This window comes from Myotis brandtii, unplaced genomic scaffold (genome assembly GCF_000412655.1).
Source record: "Myotis brandtii unplaced genomic scaffold, ASM41265v1 scaffold351, whole genome shotgun sequence".
In the NCBI taxonomy this organism is placed as follows: Eukaryota; Metazoa; Chordata; class Mammalia; order Chiroptera; family Vespertilionidae; genus Myotis; species Myotis brandtii.
Window position 1 is genome coordinate 2335662 of NW_005363502.1, and position 18514 is coordinate 2354175.

The 18514-nt window shown below is 40.2% G+C and overlaps 1 protein-coding gene across 5 annotated transcripts in view; it reads left to right on the forward strand.

Moving 5' to 3' along the window:
• Positions 1-18514, forward strand: part of TOX (thymocyte selection-associated high mobility group box) — a 310502-nt gene that overhangs the window by 287698 nt on the left and 4290 nt on the right. For all 5 annotated transcript variants that reach the window (XM_005871646.2, XM_014544102.1, XM_014544103.1 and 2 more), the window contains exons 6-7: positions 144-224; positions 12772-13158. In XM_005871646.2, coding sequence (XP_005871708.1) covers positions 144-224; positions 12772-13158 — 468 coding nt within the window. The remainder of the gene's footprint in view (positions 1-143; positions 225-12771; positions 13159-18514) is intronic.

The window sequence follows — 18514 nt, forward strand, 5'->3', positions numbered from 1 at the left end:
TATAATATTAATACAATATAATTGTGTGTTTCTGTGTGTGTGAGTGTGCATGTGTGTGCATGCAATTATCATTCTGCATTGTACATCTCTGGGAACAAAGGCAGATGCACTTTCTAATTTAAGACTCTTTGTTGTTGTTACAGGTCTATAAAAAGAAAACCGAGGCTGCAAAGAAAGAGTACCTGAAGCAACTAGCAGCATACAGAGCCAGCCTTGTATCCAAGGTAACGTGCTATTGTGTGGTATTGTGTCGGATTGTGGCCATCTTATTGCAGACTGTGATGGTCATTTAAAGGCATAAAAGATCACTTTAGCATTTCTGCACAATCTTCTTTGTTGGGAAAAAAAGTAAATCCTAAACAAAGCGATATAGCTGTATGTTATGGAAATATGTGTTGATACCTAAAAGACCGGAGCAGTATCCTCCGAGCCTTCTTTGAAATATTGTCCACCTGTGGATTATTGGTTTTGTGGATTAGTCACAGCGCATCCTTAATCCTGAGCCAATTTTCTATTTCTCTGCATCCTGCTCTTAAATTGCCTCCCGCTTTGTACCCCGTCCATTGACCTTTGCTGAGGAGATACCAACTGTTGAAATTTAGCCTCATTACAGCATCATTAGGATGTAAGCTGGCCTCCCCAGTCCTCGCTCCCCCCAAAAATGTTTGCATTATTTCATTTGAAACTGAAAAATGCCACTTAAAAATATTTTATGCTTTAAAATATCTTAAACACTAGTCCTTTCTGTTATAAGTACTCAAGAGTTGACTGTTTGGTCTCAGGTTATTAAAGATGTATTTCCCTTTATAGATTTCTCAGGGAGGCAACCTCAGTGAGATGGGGCTGTATTTATAGGTGCTTGGTGTTATGTCATCTCAAGCCTAAATCTGGCTGTTATTTGGTTCAGTGTGCCTTGGGGCTCTGGAATTCATTTTATTCACCCATGAAGAATACTTTCTCTGTTATCCACAAATAGCCATCGTCCTTCTAACAACTCCAAAGTAATTATATAAATTCATTTTTATAGGGGAAAATATATGCTGAATATACTAATGCAGAACAGAAAAGAGAGCAGAAATACATGTGGATAAAAATTGCAGTGTGCCAGTGGCCTAATACAACTTTATATTCCACTTCTAAGCCATGACATTGTGGAAAAACTTGCTATTTATTACTTAACCTAAAAATTTCTAGCTCTCCTGTACTCTCTCACCAAAGAACTAGCACTTCCTAATTTATATAACTCCTTTTGAAGCTATTTATATTTTCTGCTGATACTATCTCACATTTCTGTATATTTATAGAAGTCACAGAATGTGTATAAAATCATAGCAAAAAAATAAGATATAAATTATTAGATCTATCCAGCCATTGGGTTAATTAGTCACACTGATATTATTCAAACTAATATGCCCAAAATGTAAAGAGGACTTTTAAAAAGTGGAATAAGATTTCATCCAAGATGAAATTTTCTTTTTGAGCATTTTAAATAGAGAGTTAGTCAGAGCATTTTACATCCAAGAAAATCAATCCATAATGCCTCAAGCCCCAGACAAAACCCTCTGGTTAGTGCTCTGTGGATTGCCAGAATGCTGTGATACTGACTAAGCCTTTGCTTTCAAAACAAGTGCCCTCAGATCTACTCTTAGCTGCAACTTTTCTTACTATTGATTCTCAGAGTTGCAAACCTCAGTATACGGCAATTTGTATAAATGCTGCGAATTGCCATATCTACATTTAAAAACCCAAGCATATTTTTTACAGCTTACTCTGACGTTTTTCTTCTCTTTGGCAGCAGGAATTCTGCTGGAACTGTTGAATGTGTGTTTATGTACAGCCATGTATTGTGTGTATACAAATTGAAGGAAATTACAAACACCCTCTCCAGGTTAGAAAAAAGCGGCCCTCTGATATTGTAAGGGAGTGGATATTTGCAGTATAACCTTGTAGGCGTGTACAGAAAATTTACCAGCCTACTCTCCCATTGAGATGGAAGTGTGTAAAAATCTGTTTATTTTTCATTTTGTGTTTTGTTCTCGTGTGACTGTTCTGACATGTACAGTACTTAGTTCCTTTATGTATGTATGTATGTATGTATTTACTAGAGGCCTAGTACACGAATTTCATGTACTGGTACGGTCCCTAGCAGCTGCCGGCTGCCGGCCGGGTACTCCCTCCCCTCCCACAGCCACTTGCTGCCGCCACCAGCCAGGGCCTCCCTCCCTTCCCCTGGCCAGCCCCGCCCCCTGGTCGAACTCCCGGACAACTCCCGGTGGAGGGGACAATTTGCATACTACCCTTTTATTATATCGGATTCTCACCCACCCTCCATGCCCCTCCCCTTTGGTAACCATCAGCTTGCTCTCTGTATCTATGAGTCTGTTTCTGCTTTGTTTTGTTTATTCATTTGTGAGTGTTTTTCAGATACCACATATAAGTGAAATGAAAAGAAACCATTTCTATTTTAAGTTGTCACAAGGAAAATAATAGCCATTTATACTTATACACATGTTTTTCTGTGATAATTTTTTAGTATGTTATAAATTATTTCCCTATTCTGAAAGATCTAAAGGTGCCATCATAAAACACTCCATGATACTGATAGTGACCATTTCAGGTAAGCACACCCACCAGCCAGGTTTTGTTCCCATTCACTCAATCATACATTTATTCAGCAGCCCCCCGGGCATGTGATCTGTACCAAACACTGTGCCAGGCTCGGGGCACAGTGGGGACCAGGCAAATGCATCCCCTGCACTTAAGGAATTTTCTCTTTCGTCTGGGAGACCAAGAGTGAAAACATAAGCTAGTAAATGACCAAGATCTTTGAGAATCTAAGCATTCAGAAGGACATAAAGCAAGGGATTGGACAGGGTGAACTGCAAAGTCCTCTTTGAAGTTGTGACCTTGGAGCTGAGAGCCAGAGGCAGACAGGAACTGCAGCCCCGAGGGAGCTGAGGGGGACCTGCAGCAGGTGCAAAGGCTCGGGGACAAAGTGACTCCGGGCACTGAGAGGTCGATGCAGCTGGAGCTGATGACAGAGGAAGCCTGGTTTGAAGTGAAGCTGGGGAGGTGGGCAGGGGCCACTCACCAAGGCCTTGCAGGACATTGAAAGGAACTGTGTTTATCCAGAATGAAGGGAAGCCACTGACTGAGCTTCAGTAGGGATGGCATGATCGGATTTATCTTTCTAGCAGGTCCCTTTATGTGAATGAATTTCCTCAGCTATCTGACCCCACTCTCAGTCTTTGTGCTGGGCTGTGCTGCTCATGGGTCCGGACAGCGTGCTTGACCTGCTTTCTTACACTCCCCCGGCCCCAGGAGCCATGGCGGAGCACTGACTCTCTCCTCTGAGGTCACTTTGGCCAAGGAAACACTCTCCTAGGCAGGGAGCATCATGCCCTTAAGTTCTTGCTTTACTCCTCCAGAGCTGCATATTTGGGTGCTTGCTTTCTGTGCGATGCATTTGTCCCACCAAATAAGACTGCATTCCTAGCCCATCGCTCCTCCCCTCACTAATCTGCGGCCTGGTCTGGTCTGCCGCCGCTTGTGGCTTCCAGTCCAGGCCGCACTCCGCGTCCGCCCAGGGCTGCACGACACCTGCTCCGTGTCAGGCACGGGGCTAGGTGCTGAGAGCACCGAGCTGAATGCAGCACATCAAAGGAAAACGTTTCACGGGACTTGAAAGGTTTGCCACTGCAGTCTAAAATTAGCTGCTTCTTACGGAACATAATCAAAAATAGAAACAGCCTGGCTCCACCATGAACCTGAGGCATAAGATTAACAGTGTCCCTCTCCTTTCAATATTTCATGTTATGTTTTAGTGGAAATCTGCTTTAGACCATCTAATCCAACAAATTCATTAACATGACTCCAGGCCTGGATAAAATAGAAATCTACCAAAAATAAAAAAGCTCTGTCATAATAAATGACTGTTCTAACTGTCATAACTTCAAAATGATGGTACTGACACATCCTCAGAAGGACACTGAATTTTTTTCCAATAACACAAATAGGAAGAGTGTCTTGCTACCAAGGTGCTTCTACGTGTCACACACGGTGCTAGACATTTTATGTAAATTCCTAGGAATCATCGCAATAACCCTACAAAGTAAGATTTAGACCCATTTTCTAGACAGTCCCTGGGCAGGGAGATTAAATGACTCGCCCACAGTAAGGAGAGTGGCAGATCGAGGACCCAGACTCCTTGCTGTCTCGTTCCAAAGCTTATAGGTTTTCTCTATCATGAGTGATTACCAAATATGTATTTATTTATTTATTTATTCAAATTCTTTATTCTTGAAAGTATTACATATGTCTCCTTTTCCCCCCACTGGCCTCTCCCAACCTGCTCCCACCTCCCAGCACAGGCCTTCACCCCCCTATTGTCTGTGTCCATTGGTTATGTTTATCTGCATGCATACAAGTCTTTTGGTTGATCTCTTACCCATCTCCCCCTTACCCTCCCCTACCTTCCCTCTGAGGTTTGACAGTCTGTTTGATGCTTCTATGTCTCTGGATCTATTTTTGTTCATCAGTTTATATTTTAGAACTACAACCTCTTGTTATCTCCAACAAAAGTCTATGCCAGCTCTTACATATTAGACAGCTAAGAGGACAGCTGCCCTGGCTTAAAGGAAGCTGGGGGTAGAAGGCCGGCACCCTCTGAGGAGCCTGGGGCCTGCAGACACTCTAGAAAGCATTGCTCTGTGCCACACTCTCCCAGCTGTGCAGCAGCCTGGCCTGGCCACAGGGAGCCTGTGACAGGCCGCCCAGCCACAGGCCACGCCCTGCTGGGCAAACACATCGGAATTGAAGGACCCATGAACAGAGCACAGAGTGTTGAAACACAACACTGGTCAGACTCTGGAATAATTTATTCAATTTGGGCTCTATAATTTAAACAGGGAAGTTGGACAGATTTCAGAGGAAAAAGGCATGAAAGTGACTGAAATTATGCTAAGTGAAATAAGTCAGACAGAGAAAGACAAATACCATGCAATTTCACGTGTATGTGGAATCTCAAAAACAAGATAAGCGAAGAAACAAAACAGAAACACACTCATAGAGACAAAAAACAAACTGATGGTTGCCAGATGGAGAGAGGTTAGGGGATAGGTGAAAAAGGTGAAGGGATTAAGATGTACAAAGTGCCAGTTATCCAAATAGCCACACGGATGTGAAGTGCAGCAGAGGGAATAGAGTCGGGATTGTAACAGCTGTGTGTGGTGCCGGGCGGGTACTAGACTTACTGAGGTGAGCACTTGGTAAGGTATGAAAATGTCTAATCACTTGCACACATGAAGCGAGTATCATACTGTATGTTAGCTATCATTGAAAACTGAAAGTTAAAACAAAACAAAACTAAGTGACTGAAAGGTAAAGGGCAGAAGATAGTAGCTGAGAAGAGAGAGTTTGACATTCTAAGTCTGAAAAACAAAGACTTAGGCACGTTCAAGCCCATGGCAGGCATTCGACACAGGACAAGGGTTACTGGTGCTCCATTTTCTCTGGCTCCAGAACAAGAAAAAAGATGCTATTTGAAGCCAGAGGACTTTAATCTGAACAGAGGACATTACTAAACTCTTGAATTATTTGGGTAGACAATTTCTTTCCATAGAGAAGTTTAAAAGCAGGAAACAAAGGTTTATAAATAAGGATTGCAAGAGGTCTTCCACGCCTGTCTTCCACAGGATGTCAAGGGGAGCATCAGGGACCTCGAAAGTGCCACTCAGATCACACTGAGGAGTCCTCAGGGGGCAGAAGGGTCCACAGGCAGCGGGGGCAGGTGGATCCGGGTTCAAATTCTAGGTTTCCCACTTTCTCGCTGCATGTCTTCATGCAAGTTATTCAGCTGTTTTAAGTCTCGGTTTACTCATGTGTGAAATAGAGATGCTCATAGGACCTACATCCATGAGGCTGAAATAAAAAAACTATATAAGCTGCATGATTTGGGATCCTGAACACGGGGAAACACTTAATATTCATACCAGCTATTTTATTGTTGCTGTTACTAATTTTAGTTTAATGTCCTTGGTAAGTGTGCAAAGAACTAGGAAAAGTGTGTGCATGATTGAAAATGTAGCTGGCTCATATTTTCAATTTGTCTGCCAGGCTGCTTTGATGTACAGAAACACTGTAAGTGGCATTAAAAGAAGAAACAATTTGTTTCAGGATACATCCCCTTATAAAGATGAGAAATGGTCTAGATATTTTTAAAACTCATCTACACAGGTTTCAAAATTGAAATGGTCTTTATGAGTCTTTAGTAGGAGAGACTAAGAATAGTCTGAGGGCCAAGCATATATGCTGTTTTGAAAGCTAGGACTTCCTGGCTGGAGCAGTTTTACTTGCTATTTAAGGTCGTTTGGGGTTGGCCTCTGAAGGAAAGCTTAAGGATATATAGTTTTTCCATAGACAAGGGTCTAAATTATTGCGTTGAGAACAATGTAAAACTTTAAAGCAATTGGAACTGGTTTCATTTTACCACATGGACCAGAATTTATATTCTCGAAATGAGTGTTGGATTCAAAGTAGTCACCTTGGGAGGCCACAAACTTATTTTATTATTGCTCCCCGAGTTCAAAAAGAGTCCTGAAACTCCTCTTTCAGAACTGCAGTCACGAAAAGGTTGCGAGCCCCTTTAGAAAGTCAATCTTGTTACATTGTTTTCACACCTCGTTCTTTCCCCCAAACATCACTCAAATGTAATCCACAGACTTGGCTCCAAGTGACTATTAGCTGTTTCCAAAATCAAACGCACCATCAAACAACAAAGAGTTGTCTGAGGATCTGTAAAACAGTGTCCCACAGGCTCTGAAGAGAAATCCAGTAGGGAAGTTCTCCAGTATTCCAAGCAAAAGCAGCCTTTACTGAAAGAAACGTCCACCTTCTTAGAAGTGCCCACCTGGAAGGGGACATCATGTGGGCGAATATGTTCTGGTTTGTTAAATGACAGTCATCAGATTCATGACTTTAAGGTCACACACCAGAGAGGAGGTTTTGTTTCTACCTTGTACCAAATTTATAGAGGGCAATGGAAGCTGGGTTTTTGTTTTAATGTATAGTATAGGACAGTATTGAATTAAATCACAAAAGTTCTCTGTTGCCATGACCCGTCATAAAAAAAAATCATAATGCTCAGTTCAATTAAGGGCCAGTAAGTTCAAAACAAAAAAAAAGACATAATTTCTTTTTACAGGATGAAGTAATTTATAGAATTCATGCCATGAAGACAAATATTAAGTCCGAATTTGAAAATGGGATGGACCATTTTATGACTGTTAACATAAAATGTGCAGCTCCGTAAGCCCAAACTGTGATTTAAAGATAATAAAATCTCATGCTTCAAGGTGTAAATTAATCACAGGCAAGGACCAAGAAAAAATTTCTGTCCAGAAGCAACAATGCACAGTTGAGTCGGTGCATAAATTTTCTTTAATTTCCAGTGCATCAAGTATTGGTCAGTGCTGAAAACAAGAATCAAATTAGATGGACGATTAATCTGATTTGGTTCAGCAACTCCTATATTGTTGCTTCCACTGAGTTTTATGTCTTGTATTTATACTTTGCTATTTTAAATAACAATTGCTTTGTCAATTTTTTTTTTATTTTTATGGCACTTATTATCCCAGAATGGGGGCGGGGGGGGGCATTTATGCACTCTGCAGTATTATCTTTATTATACTGAGTAAATCCAAAACTATCTTGGATAATCAGCAACTTGGATCCTAAGAAGTACCTGAAGGTTTATAGAGTTGTATCTCTTGTGGAAGATTCCACTGAGAAGACCCAATGGTCTTTCTTGCCACACATGCATCCTCATTTTGCTTATAAAGAACATCTTTCAGAATAATGGTTTCAAAAGCAAACAGGAAGTAGAACTTATTCAGAAACTAATAGCCAGAACACCATTTTTGCATTAAAATGTCTGATTTAAGGGTTGATTTTTCAGTTGTGTGTACAGTAGTAAAATCCCATTTATCAGGTTACCTACACAAAGCACACACCCCCTAAAATGAAAGTAGTTAATGTGTTTGAAAATAGAAACAATCTTAAATTCTTTAGTCTGTATGAGAAAATAGTTCTAAGTTATGAATGATAGGTATAAAGATATTCATATACAATTAATTTGCAAAATTGTAGCCTTGCTCTCATAGTTTAATTGGAAGAAAATTAGAGTAAGAGTATATTAAATTTATGATTTCTTCATATTCCCGTTTAGTCAGATTATGAATTCATGGCACTGTTCTGGAAAATGAACTTATTCTTCCTATCTTCCAAAATAATAAAATAGCACTATAATTAATAGATGGTCTGTTGTATTAGTCTGATTAAGAATTAATCAGAAATGAAGTTAGAAGTAGGTTTTTTTTCCCTGTCTGAATGAGTGGACCTTTACATCAAGACGCAAATTCTCAAAATATGAGTGGAGCACAGTAAACTTCCCTGTTGCCTGCATCACCCAAGATCCAGTGGGGAATAAAGAGCAGAGTACCTAACCAAGGGCCAGAGCTAAGGGTGATCATTTCTCATCCCTTCTGGGAGGGTGTGGTTTATGCTGAGAGCAAAGGAGAAAGTGGACTATCACCCTGATATTCTGTAAGGTTTCAAAGATTTCAGATCTTTCCTCCCCCCTTGGAAAGAGGAGCAGCATGCTTTGTCAGGAGCTTCAGCAAGGGCAACAGTCATTGTGTGGAGTATTGCTCAAGAAGACTCATTCACTCATTCATCAAACATGTTGGTGTGCTCTGTGTACTTGGCATCATGCCAGATGCATGGGATGCAGAGATTCAAGTCACTATTGTAAAAAAAGGTCCTTTCCTCGATGGAGAGGAGTCCAAGACTGGAGGACTTCATTTTAAAGAGAGAATACAGGGAGAAAACCCCTGTTGGGGTGCCTGCCATGTACAGTCACATGCCTAGACACATTATTTATCTTGTCACATTAAATATCTTGGAAAGTGAAGAGAAATCACATAACTTCCCAAGATTCTTTCTCCCTCTATGTTACAAATTATGGTTAAGTATTGTCTAAATCATTCCTTTTAGAAATCTATTCAGCTAGTTTGCCCATATTCCTTCCAGTGATTAAAAGTTACTGCTATTTCGGTTTAGCATTACTGATCTTTTCATGCCTTAGTCGGGAGAAGACAGATGACAAAGAAATGGCTGAATAGATAAAAGGTTTTGTGTTTACCAGGAGAAAAGAGCCTTCACAAGATTGGCAATCAAATATCTCAGATTAGGTTGCAATCTATTTCTACTTATCTATAAGTCTATACTTCTACCTCTACATCTATCTATCATCCATCAATGTGGTGGACCACATGCTGTTATTTAAAAAGTGAAATTTGGGAGAATTTGGCTCATTGTTTATTTTGGATTCACCATTGAGGAAAACCATTAGCATGTCTACACCTTCGCTCTTCTAGGCTCTAATTGGGAAGCTGCCAACTGCCTAAACCCTTCAAGAAACTGTCACTGTTCTTAGCGTGAAATATGAAACTTACTATGCAAATCGTATTCCAGGAAACATAAAATAATGATTATTTTAATATTGTACCTGGATGCACGAAATTTCACTATGCATTGTGAGGCAATAAAAAGTTAGTTTGAGGCAAGAAACATGACTATTTAAATTGAAATGTGTGTTCTATTTGCCAATTTAAATTATGTGTGTGTGATTTATTAATTTTCCTGCACCAATATTTCTCATTGAAAACTATTGCCATGAAGTGACCCATTAAGAGAAGACTTTCGTGGTTCTTACTTATAGATTCAATACATAGATTCGCAGAGTGAAGGTTCTAAGGAGTCCTGCTGGAAGGCACCCCCTTAATCTTCTCTAACCCAGTGCTGTTTCCACACATATTCTCTCATGGAACCTGGCTGTTTTAAGATATTTATTTTTCCACAAACCCCCTTCAATACAGTTTGGAAACTATGTGCGTTGGGGTGTGAAGTTGGTGTTATACCTAGAACTGCTTGCCAGGACTGGCTATCCACCCATGAAGCCAGCCCTGCTGTTTGCTACGTGTCTATACTCACTAGGATTAGTCAATTCTAGTGTAGCATAAGTACATTTCCTTAAGTTGTTTAATTTAAATAAATAAATGTATGTGATTATAAATTTATTGTAATTCTTGGGATGATTATATGATTGTCTGAACAACATGTCATATATACTTCTGTACGTTTGGTTTACATACACACAGGTGTATATGCAAGTGCAAGCTACGTATCTAAAGCTCTATATACCAGATCAGTAGATAATGAGGCAATTATCGGCTACCAAGATAAAAAAAATTTTACCATTACATGTATTTCATAGTTTTGAGAATATGGTAAATGTGAGTGATTTTTCTTCTGTTTGAATTAAAACATCTATAAAGCAAAAAGTAAAGATGCACTAACATGCATTAAGTGTGATAGCTTTCTGCTCATTGTGTAATCATTTATTTCCTGAATGGCAGTGCCACAGTATGTGACTAAATATGAAATTAGCCTTTGTGCAGTAGGCTCAGAAGAGGGAATGCAAACACAATGAAAACACTTTCCCTGATGACTTAAACACACAGACACACAATAAACACATATCGTCTTGGCATGTACAGAATGATGTTTGAGGCATATCACCCCAGTACATGCTATGCTGATGTAGAACTAGTTGGTGTTTACGTGGCCTGAATTAACCTGATTGACCTTTTCCTTGAATTGTTCACTACTCTGTGCAACAAGACTTTTTTAAATGGGAGCAAAAAAATTGACTTAATTTTATAATGGAAAACACCTTTTAGGTTCTATCTATAACAATAAAAGCATAATATGCTAATTAGACCAGACACCCTTACAGACATCCTTCCGAACGAAGCCAGGGCTGCTAGGGAAACCCAGGTCCTGGGTGCCAGAGGGAAGCCGGTGCCGGCAGCTGGGGGAAGGAAGGCCTACTCTTGCATGAATTTCGTGCATTGGGCCTCTAGTAATTAATAATGCTTCTTTGGTCTGAAGCCTCCTCTTGAAAGTTTCTGTGAACAATTTTTGACATTCTTAATGTTGCTACAGAAGACAGGGCATCTGAATGTCCATTCCTAGTTCGGAAGTCTGCATCAACATGGACAGAGAGAAACAATGAGAGGATTCTTTGGAGGGACTTGAACCCTTTGGATACACCTTCTATAGACTCTGCATGGAGTATTCAGTCTCATGGGACCTCACATTTCCATGGTTAGGCATGTTTTTACAGATGTCGGTCGTGTCCTTCCTGTAGAAACAGTATGTGGGGTGGTAGTCCATTTAACCAGCCTACCCTCCTCAAGTCAGCACACACATGCAGCATCGTTCTTACTGTGGTTTTATTTAATTTCCCTGCATTATTGAGGGGAAATGAGTTGTGCTGCTAGCAATGTTGTAGGCCTACATGATGCTCCCACATTGAGTTTCATGTCATCACGTGCGATGAACCAGTCTGCCTAGCGTACCTGTCAGTTGACGGAGCCACACAGACCAGGAGGAACTCAGAAGGACCCTCCATTGCCGGGAGGAACCAGAAACTCATTCTGACTTACAAAATGAATAAGTGTGACACGGAGGTCGCAGGATAAGGGCATCTATGCATCATCAAGACCTTGTGTTTTCCCCAGAAGGACATTTTAGCATTTTCTTCCTCCAGCTGGTTTCACCTTTCACCATTTGTTATATCAGCCTCTTCCTCTCAGCCAAAGTAGGAGGTGGGTTCACGCCCAAAAAGAAATGCCTCAGGGCTGATTCTTGATTCTTTTCAGCTTCCACTGATATGCCTCCTTTTTCAGCCAATTAAAAGATTATTAGGAAATGACCCTATGAAGGTATGAAAAAAATCAGGGCAAAATTATATTCATTTATGATGGAGTCTAAAATTTCTAAGAGAGATTATTTTTATCCAGTTCATTATGGGGGACAATTCATCATCAACTTCTTTAAAAACCAAGATGAGTTCTATGGTTACTTTGAAGATATATTAATGTGGCTTTATATGACTTCTGAAAGGTATTTTAGAACTCGTTGCTTCCATATCCATTTCCATCAACCGGCTTTGATTTCTTTGTGCAAATATCTAGGCCAAGGCTCTTTGAGAACACAAAAAGAAAAAAGACAAAACTAAACAGATAATCAATAGAAGAACTCCCAACACTGAATTACTTTCAAAGTGAGCTACGCATGCATTTCCTATTAGGACAATGATGGCATCCATCCCACCCTGATCTTTCTCTCTTTATTTGGAGGATGAGAAAAGCCACCGAATTAAGGCTTAGCATTTATACAAAGAAAAAAAGTCATCATAGATGGTTTCAGATTTTATATCAGAGATAGAAGAACCTCCTTGCAAATAATGGTGGCAGAGTTCTTGGGTAAGAGGGTCAAGAATAGTAATGAGGCCTTTGTCGGTGTGGCTCAGTGGATAGAGCATCAGCCTGTGGACTGAAGGATCCTGGGTTCGATTCTAGTCAAGGGCATTTACCTCCTCAGTTGCAGGCTCCATCCCCTGTCCTAGTCAGGGCACTGTGGGAGGCAACCATTGATGTGTGTCTCTCTCCCTTCCACTCTTCCTAAAAAATCAATGGAAAAATATCCTTGTGTAAGGATTAACAAAACAAACAAAACAAAAAAAGAATAGCAATGGGTGTTGAGTCACATGGAAGTTCATGTATAAACTCACAGAACATCATGTTAACAGAAATCACACCGTGTGGGTCGGTCTCTTAACTCTGCTCTTGTTTGTTTCGCCAACAGAGCTACAGCGAACCTGTTGATGTGAAGACCTCTCAACCTCCTCAGCTGATCAGTTCAAAGCCGTCAGTGTTCCACGGGCCCAGCCAGGCCCACTCAGCTCTGTACCTAAGTTCCCACTATCACCAACAACCAGGGATGAGTCCTCACCTAACTGCCATGCACCCCAGTCTCCCCAGGAGCATAGCCCCCAAGCCGAATAACCAAATGCCAGTGACTGTGTCTATAGCAAACATGGCCGTGTCCCCCCCTCCTCCCCTCCAGATCAGCCCACCTCTTCACCAGCATCTCAACATGCAGCAGCACCAGCCACTCACCATGCAGCAGCCCCTTGGGAACCAGCTCCCCATGCAGGTCCAGTCTGCCTTACACTCACCCACCATGCAGCAGGTACGTGCTCGTGCTCTTGACTCCCCTTCAGAAATGCTGGCGGGGGCGGGGGTACGGTCTGTTCCTCCAGTCAAGGAGGGGGATATGTGTTTTCTATTTAAATGGAGAGAGAATTGAAGATATTCAACAAATATCTGCTTTCTGAAAAATATAATTTACAGGTGGAGAGTATGGGCAGCATTATACAATCACGATAATTGATAGCTGCTGCTTTTCATAATCACTGGTTTCCTTCTCATGATGTCCATGTTGCTTCACCTTCTAATCGCCCTTGTTTTCTGCTTGAGTAAAGTACATTTGTTGTTTTGAGATGCCCACTGCTACTAAAGATCTCTTTGGGATTGAGACCTCTATACTGTTTTTTACAATATTGCTCAGATATAAGGAACTCATGGTAGGCATGACTGCTGAGTCCAATAAAGGCTGTAAAATGAAATCAGGCGCACTGTTTCTGCCCAGAAGTATCAATGGATACAACCTTAAAAGTCCTAAGAAATGAATGTTTTAACCAGTTTTATTTTAAAATGGATACCTGGCTTCTGCATCCATTAGAAAATATAAGAGGTTTGGAAAACTCCCTGCCCACGCCCCAATTATCGAAACCATTTGTGTGCAATCTTAACTTTCCTTTGAAATTAAGTTTTCCTTTGGGGTTTGGCTTTATTTTAAAATTTGAAAATGAGGAGCAAATGATGTAAACTAAACTGGGCATAAAGCATTTAAAAATCATAAAAACTTGTTTTAAAATATAGGTCAAAGTAAAACCTACAAACATATCAAATTTATCTCACTGCTATAAATTATTCTATTGTTTCCAGAGCCAGAGTTAAATATGCAAACATAGCCTTCCTATAGAATTGATATCTAGCCCAGCCAGTGTGGCTCAGTGATTGAACATTAAACTATGAATCAGGAGATCATGGTTTGATTCCCCAGTCAGGCACATACCCAGTAAGGGGCATGCAGGAGGCAGCTGATCAATGATTCTCTCTCATCATTGATGTTTCTATCTCTCTCTCTCTCTCCCGCTCCCTTCCTCTCTAAAATCAATAAAAATACAGTTTTAAAAAAAGAAAAGAATTGATATGTAGGCCTCTATGGAATTTGAGTCTATAGTTGTATTGCTGGTGGAAATGGGGTCCTTTTATGGAGTCCCAAGAAAAGCATTTTTGGCGCCCTTGTATGGAAGGATAAGGTGTAGTGGTAAGATTTATTGGGACAGAAATAAAAGACTGTTCCCAGGTTCCAGTGTCTTATTTCCACTCATCACGCTGTGGAAGAAGTCGAGTCTTGTCTTCATGAAGTCTAGAATTAGAAATTCTGTTAATGGTTCAGTCCATGTCAAAGTTGAGTCCAGTTTAGTCTCTGTTCCCATTTGGGTAGTTTAGTCTCTGTTTTCGGCTGGCTCTGATGTTGGGTTGTTGTACCAAGGCCTGCATTTGGGTTCACATGGCTGCCAAGCCTGCACTGGGAGCCGCTCTCAAAGTTCATGCTTCAGCTGGAGAGGCTGTTAGGCCTCAACACTGTTAGAGAGAATGTGCGAGCAATGAATGTGTGTTATACAGAGAGAGAGACCTTTGTTACGTTTTGATTATATTATTTTGGGCTTTTTTTTTTTTAAGTCAATCGATTTTTCTTTTCATGGGCTTGTGCTAGGCCCTTTTCCTAATCAATTTATTTTTCAGAACTTTGCAGGCTTGTGTTGGGCCCTCCCCCTACCCAGTTCAGTCTTCTTTTCAGATTAGGCATTTCCCCTTTTGGCTTCTATTATGCATGTGTTTCTTTTTTTCTGTGTCATTTTTGGCTTCTACTGGGCATGCACCTAGTAGAGGAATTTCTCATTGGACTATGAGAGGGTGGAGAGGAAGCAGAAAGAGGAATTAAATATAAGTACTCTCAAATTCATTTTTATTATTGTATTTATAGACAGAATTTCTGAGAGCTGACAATAGCAAACCTTAATATATTACCTTATCTTATCCTTAATTTCAGAAAATTTATAATGTGGGTACTGCTAGCATTATCTTCATTTTACAGGTGAGGAAACTCGGGTTGGCAGGGCTGAATAATGTGCCCATAAGGTCAGAGCTGGAATTCATACTACAGTCTATTCAGAAATCAGAGCCTGGATTCTTAAATGCTAGACCTGCTGTCTCTGACTTTTAATCATTCTTATAGACTACTACCAGTGTTGCATTAGAAAATCTGTGTCTTATTAGACTTTGGAGGGTCTTTAAATTCTAATTAGTTCTAAGATTAACATGGTTATGGAGAGCATAGCGGATGTCTTCCTTGGTGTCTAAACCAAGGATATTGATAAAGCTCTGACAACTTACTTAGCTATGCTCAATGAACTGGTTGTTGGCTCACTAGGGAAGAAGACTCGGGAAAGCTGACTTACACGACTTGCCTTGTCCACAGTGGTGTTTGTGGACAGCAACTGATGCTCACAGGGTCAAATTTCCAGTCTTTCCATCAGACACCACTTACAATAAAAGGGACCCTCCTGGGTGTCCTTGCATTTTAAGGAACCAATAGTGTTTCTGTGAAGGATTAATAGTTTAAAAGACACAATCTTCCATTGTGTGGGTTGAATCTTGCCTAAGGGGACTTGCTGGAAGCTCAGGGCCCAGTCTTGGCTCACAGTACTGTCCTACAGGGCAGTTTCTTCTCAGAGGAAAGAATATGGAAGTCACAATCCCCTCAACAAGTTGAGGAGTAGAGCTCTATCCAGAAAGGACACCTTTTTTCTAATTTATCCAATTAGAAATGGTTCCATATATATATCAATACCTTAGGTGAGTTGGTCATGACCCTGACTAGTTTTCAACATTTCAGAATTACATAAGGCCACATGTGAAAATTCAAGAGATCTGAATAGGAAAAAATAGAACGAATCACATTGAGTAGGTTATTCATCAATCTTTAAGTCAGTTCTATTACTGTATCCCAAAACGTGTCCTTACCAAAATGGTAAGACCTGATTTCAATTTACATTAGTAAGAGAAGACAAAATGGCATGGACCCAATGTGGAGACTGAAAGACTACAGTGACTAGCCTCACTTTTAACAATGCCTTGATCGTGATGGGTAGTCAATAAAATAATTTGGACAAATGAGAGCATTTTTTAAAATGAATTCTAAAAGTGTTTAAACATTAGAAGAAATTATAGGGTAGTTTGCAGAACCTTATTTCCCTGGAAGTCTTTTTAATTTATTTATTTTTTTCCCCCTGGAAGTTTTTTAAACTTTTATTTATTCCAAAAAGATGAATAGAACCCCTAACGTGTGCCAGACACTGTCTAGGCTCTGGAAATTGAATGATCAGTGAGAACAGGTAAGGAGGCCTCTGCCCCCATGCAGCTCACATCAGAGTTGGATGGGTAGCGGGTGGTAATAAACAGATAAATTAGTAAAGTCTCATAGAAAAAAACAATAGAGGAGGACAAACTGCAGGGTGCATGTGGGGATGGCAGAGCCTTTGCCTGGAATGAAGAAGGAAGGTCCCCTCCAGGGCTGACACAGACACCTGAAGATAGTGGGAGGCAGGAAGGGTGTGGGAGGAATGCCAGGAGAGCAGGAAGGAGAAGAGGTTCCAGGCTGGAAGGACCACTCTGGGGAGGGGTGTGGCTGGTCCAGGACATGGAAAGATGGTCCGTGGGAGCCCAGTGAATAAAGGGAGGCTGATGGGATTGAGATCAGACTCATGGGCAGGTCAGCAGAGTACAGTCCTCCACGTTAAAGGACAGGCCTCCCCAACAAGTTGTTCATCCTAAAACCAGGATCCAAGAGTCCATTACCCCGTGATGTCCCTCAACTCATTACAATCACAACAGGGTACAGGGGCCAGTGTCCAAGTCATCAAAGTTGGTCCTTAGCCTGTGGTCACAGAGCCAGTTTGTGGATGTAATTACACCTGTCCGATGCATCAACCAAAGCACCTTTATCATAAAGATGTTTGCTTCCTGGGCATGGGGGCCATGTTCACATATTCACACATCAAAGAAAAAGAAAGAGAGAAAGTTAGAGAAAGCTACTGTATTTTTAAAATAATGGCTCACATTTCAGTATTACTTTAGCTATTTTATTATCCTTTTGAAAATGAAAGTATCCTACAGAATGATTGCATAGTCCACCAGGAATAATGGTTTCTTTTTTTTTTTTTTCTAGAGAAATATTTTATACACTAAACCCATAGACCAGCTTGTTTTGGTCCAGTTTTCTTCCTTTTTTTCTGTTCACTGTATTGTCGAATGAGGTCAAGAGAAAAAAAATCATTAATATCTGTCAACTTCCTTTATAACCTTAAGAAAATAATCTTTGTATGATATCACACAGACAGATTTTCAATTTCCTTGTGTAATAAACAGCTTCTTTAGGATTTGGGTGTAATTTAAAGGTTTTAAAAAAAGTCACATTGAGATTGATGAATAAATCAGTTGTGAAGACAAACACATTGATGCCTGGTGAAAATACCTCTCCAGACAGGCAGGAAATGAAATTAGTTCCCAGTAAAGTGTGGATATGAGGATCAGTGTTTGGTTGTGCTGCAGGCTCTGTAGGACTTGCTATGGTGGCACAACAAAACTGCTAGGGCTACAGAAATCTAATTAAAGAGCAAATGTCCCTTCTGACATCAAATTAATCTTTATCATGTTTCCTATTTTTATTTCAATCTGGCACCAGAAAATGAAATTTAAAATTCCAGGCATGCTACAAAACAGTTGGTGATTTTTCTCTTGAGCATTAAAATGCAAACTATTCAGTCTTGTTTAATTAGACTGCTAAGCCAACATTTTTCAAAAATTTATATCATCATTGTGGTTTCATATTTACATCAATAATAAAAATGTTCTTAGCTCTAAGTCTGACCTCAGCATCTCTGTATATAGTTTTCAGGAGAATGTTTCCTTTTTTTTTTAATTTGAAAGCAAGTAAAATGATTTACTTCAGGTTTTGCTTGCATTTTTCTTGACCCTCTCTTTTTTTCGTATTAGGGATCTTAACTTTAAGCACTGAAGTTAGCTGAATTTTAAATCTTTGAACTTTGTAGATAGCACATAATTTTGGTCTTGTTTTATTTTTATTGACTTTCAGAGAGAGGAAGGGAAGAAAAAAAGAGAGAGACATTGATTTTGTTGTTCCACCCATTTATGCCTCCACTGGTTGCTTCCTGTACATGCCCTGACTAGGGATCAAATTCACAACCTTGGCATATCAGGATAACACTCTAACGAAAAAATTTGGATTTTATAAACTGAAGCTACCCATTTAATCTTAAACTAATAACTTAAAAATGAATGTTCTCCATTTGTTCTCTTCCCAACCTTGAGAAACTATTTTCATTAGATTGGGG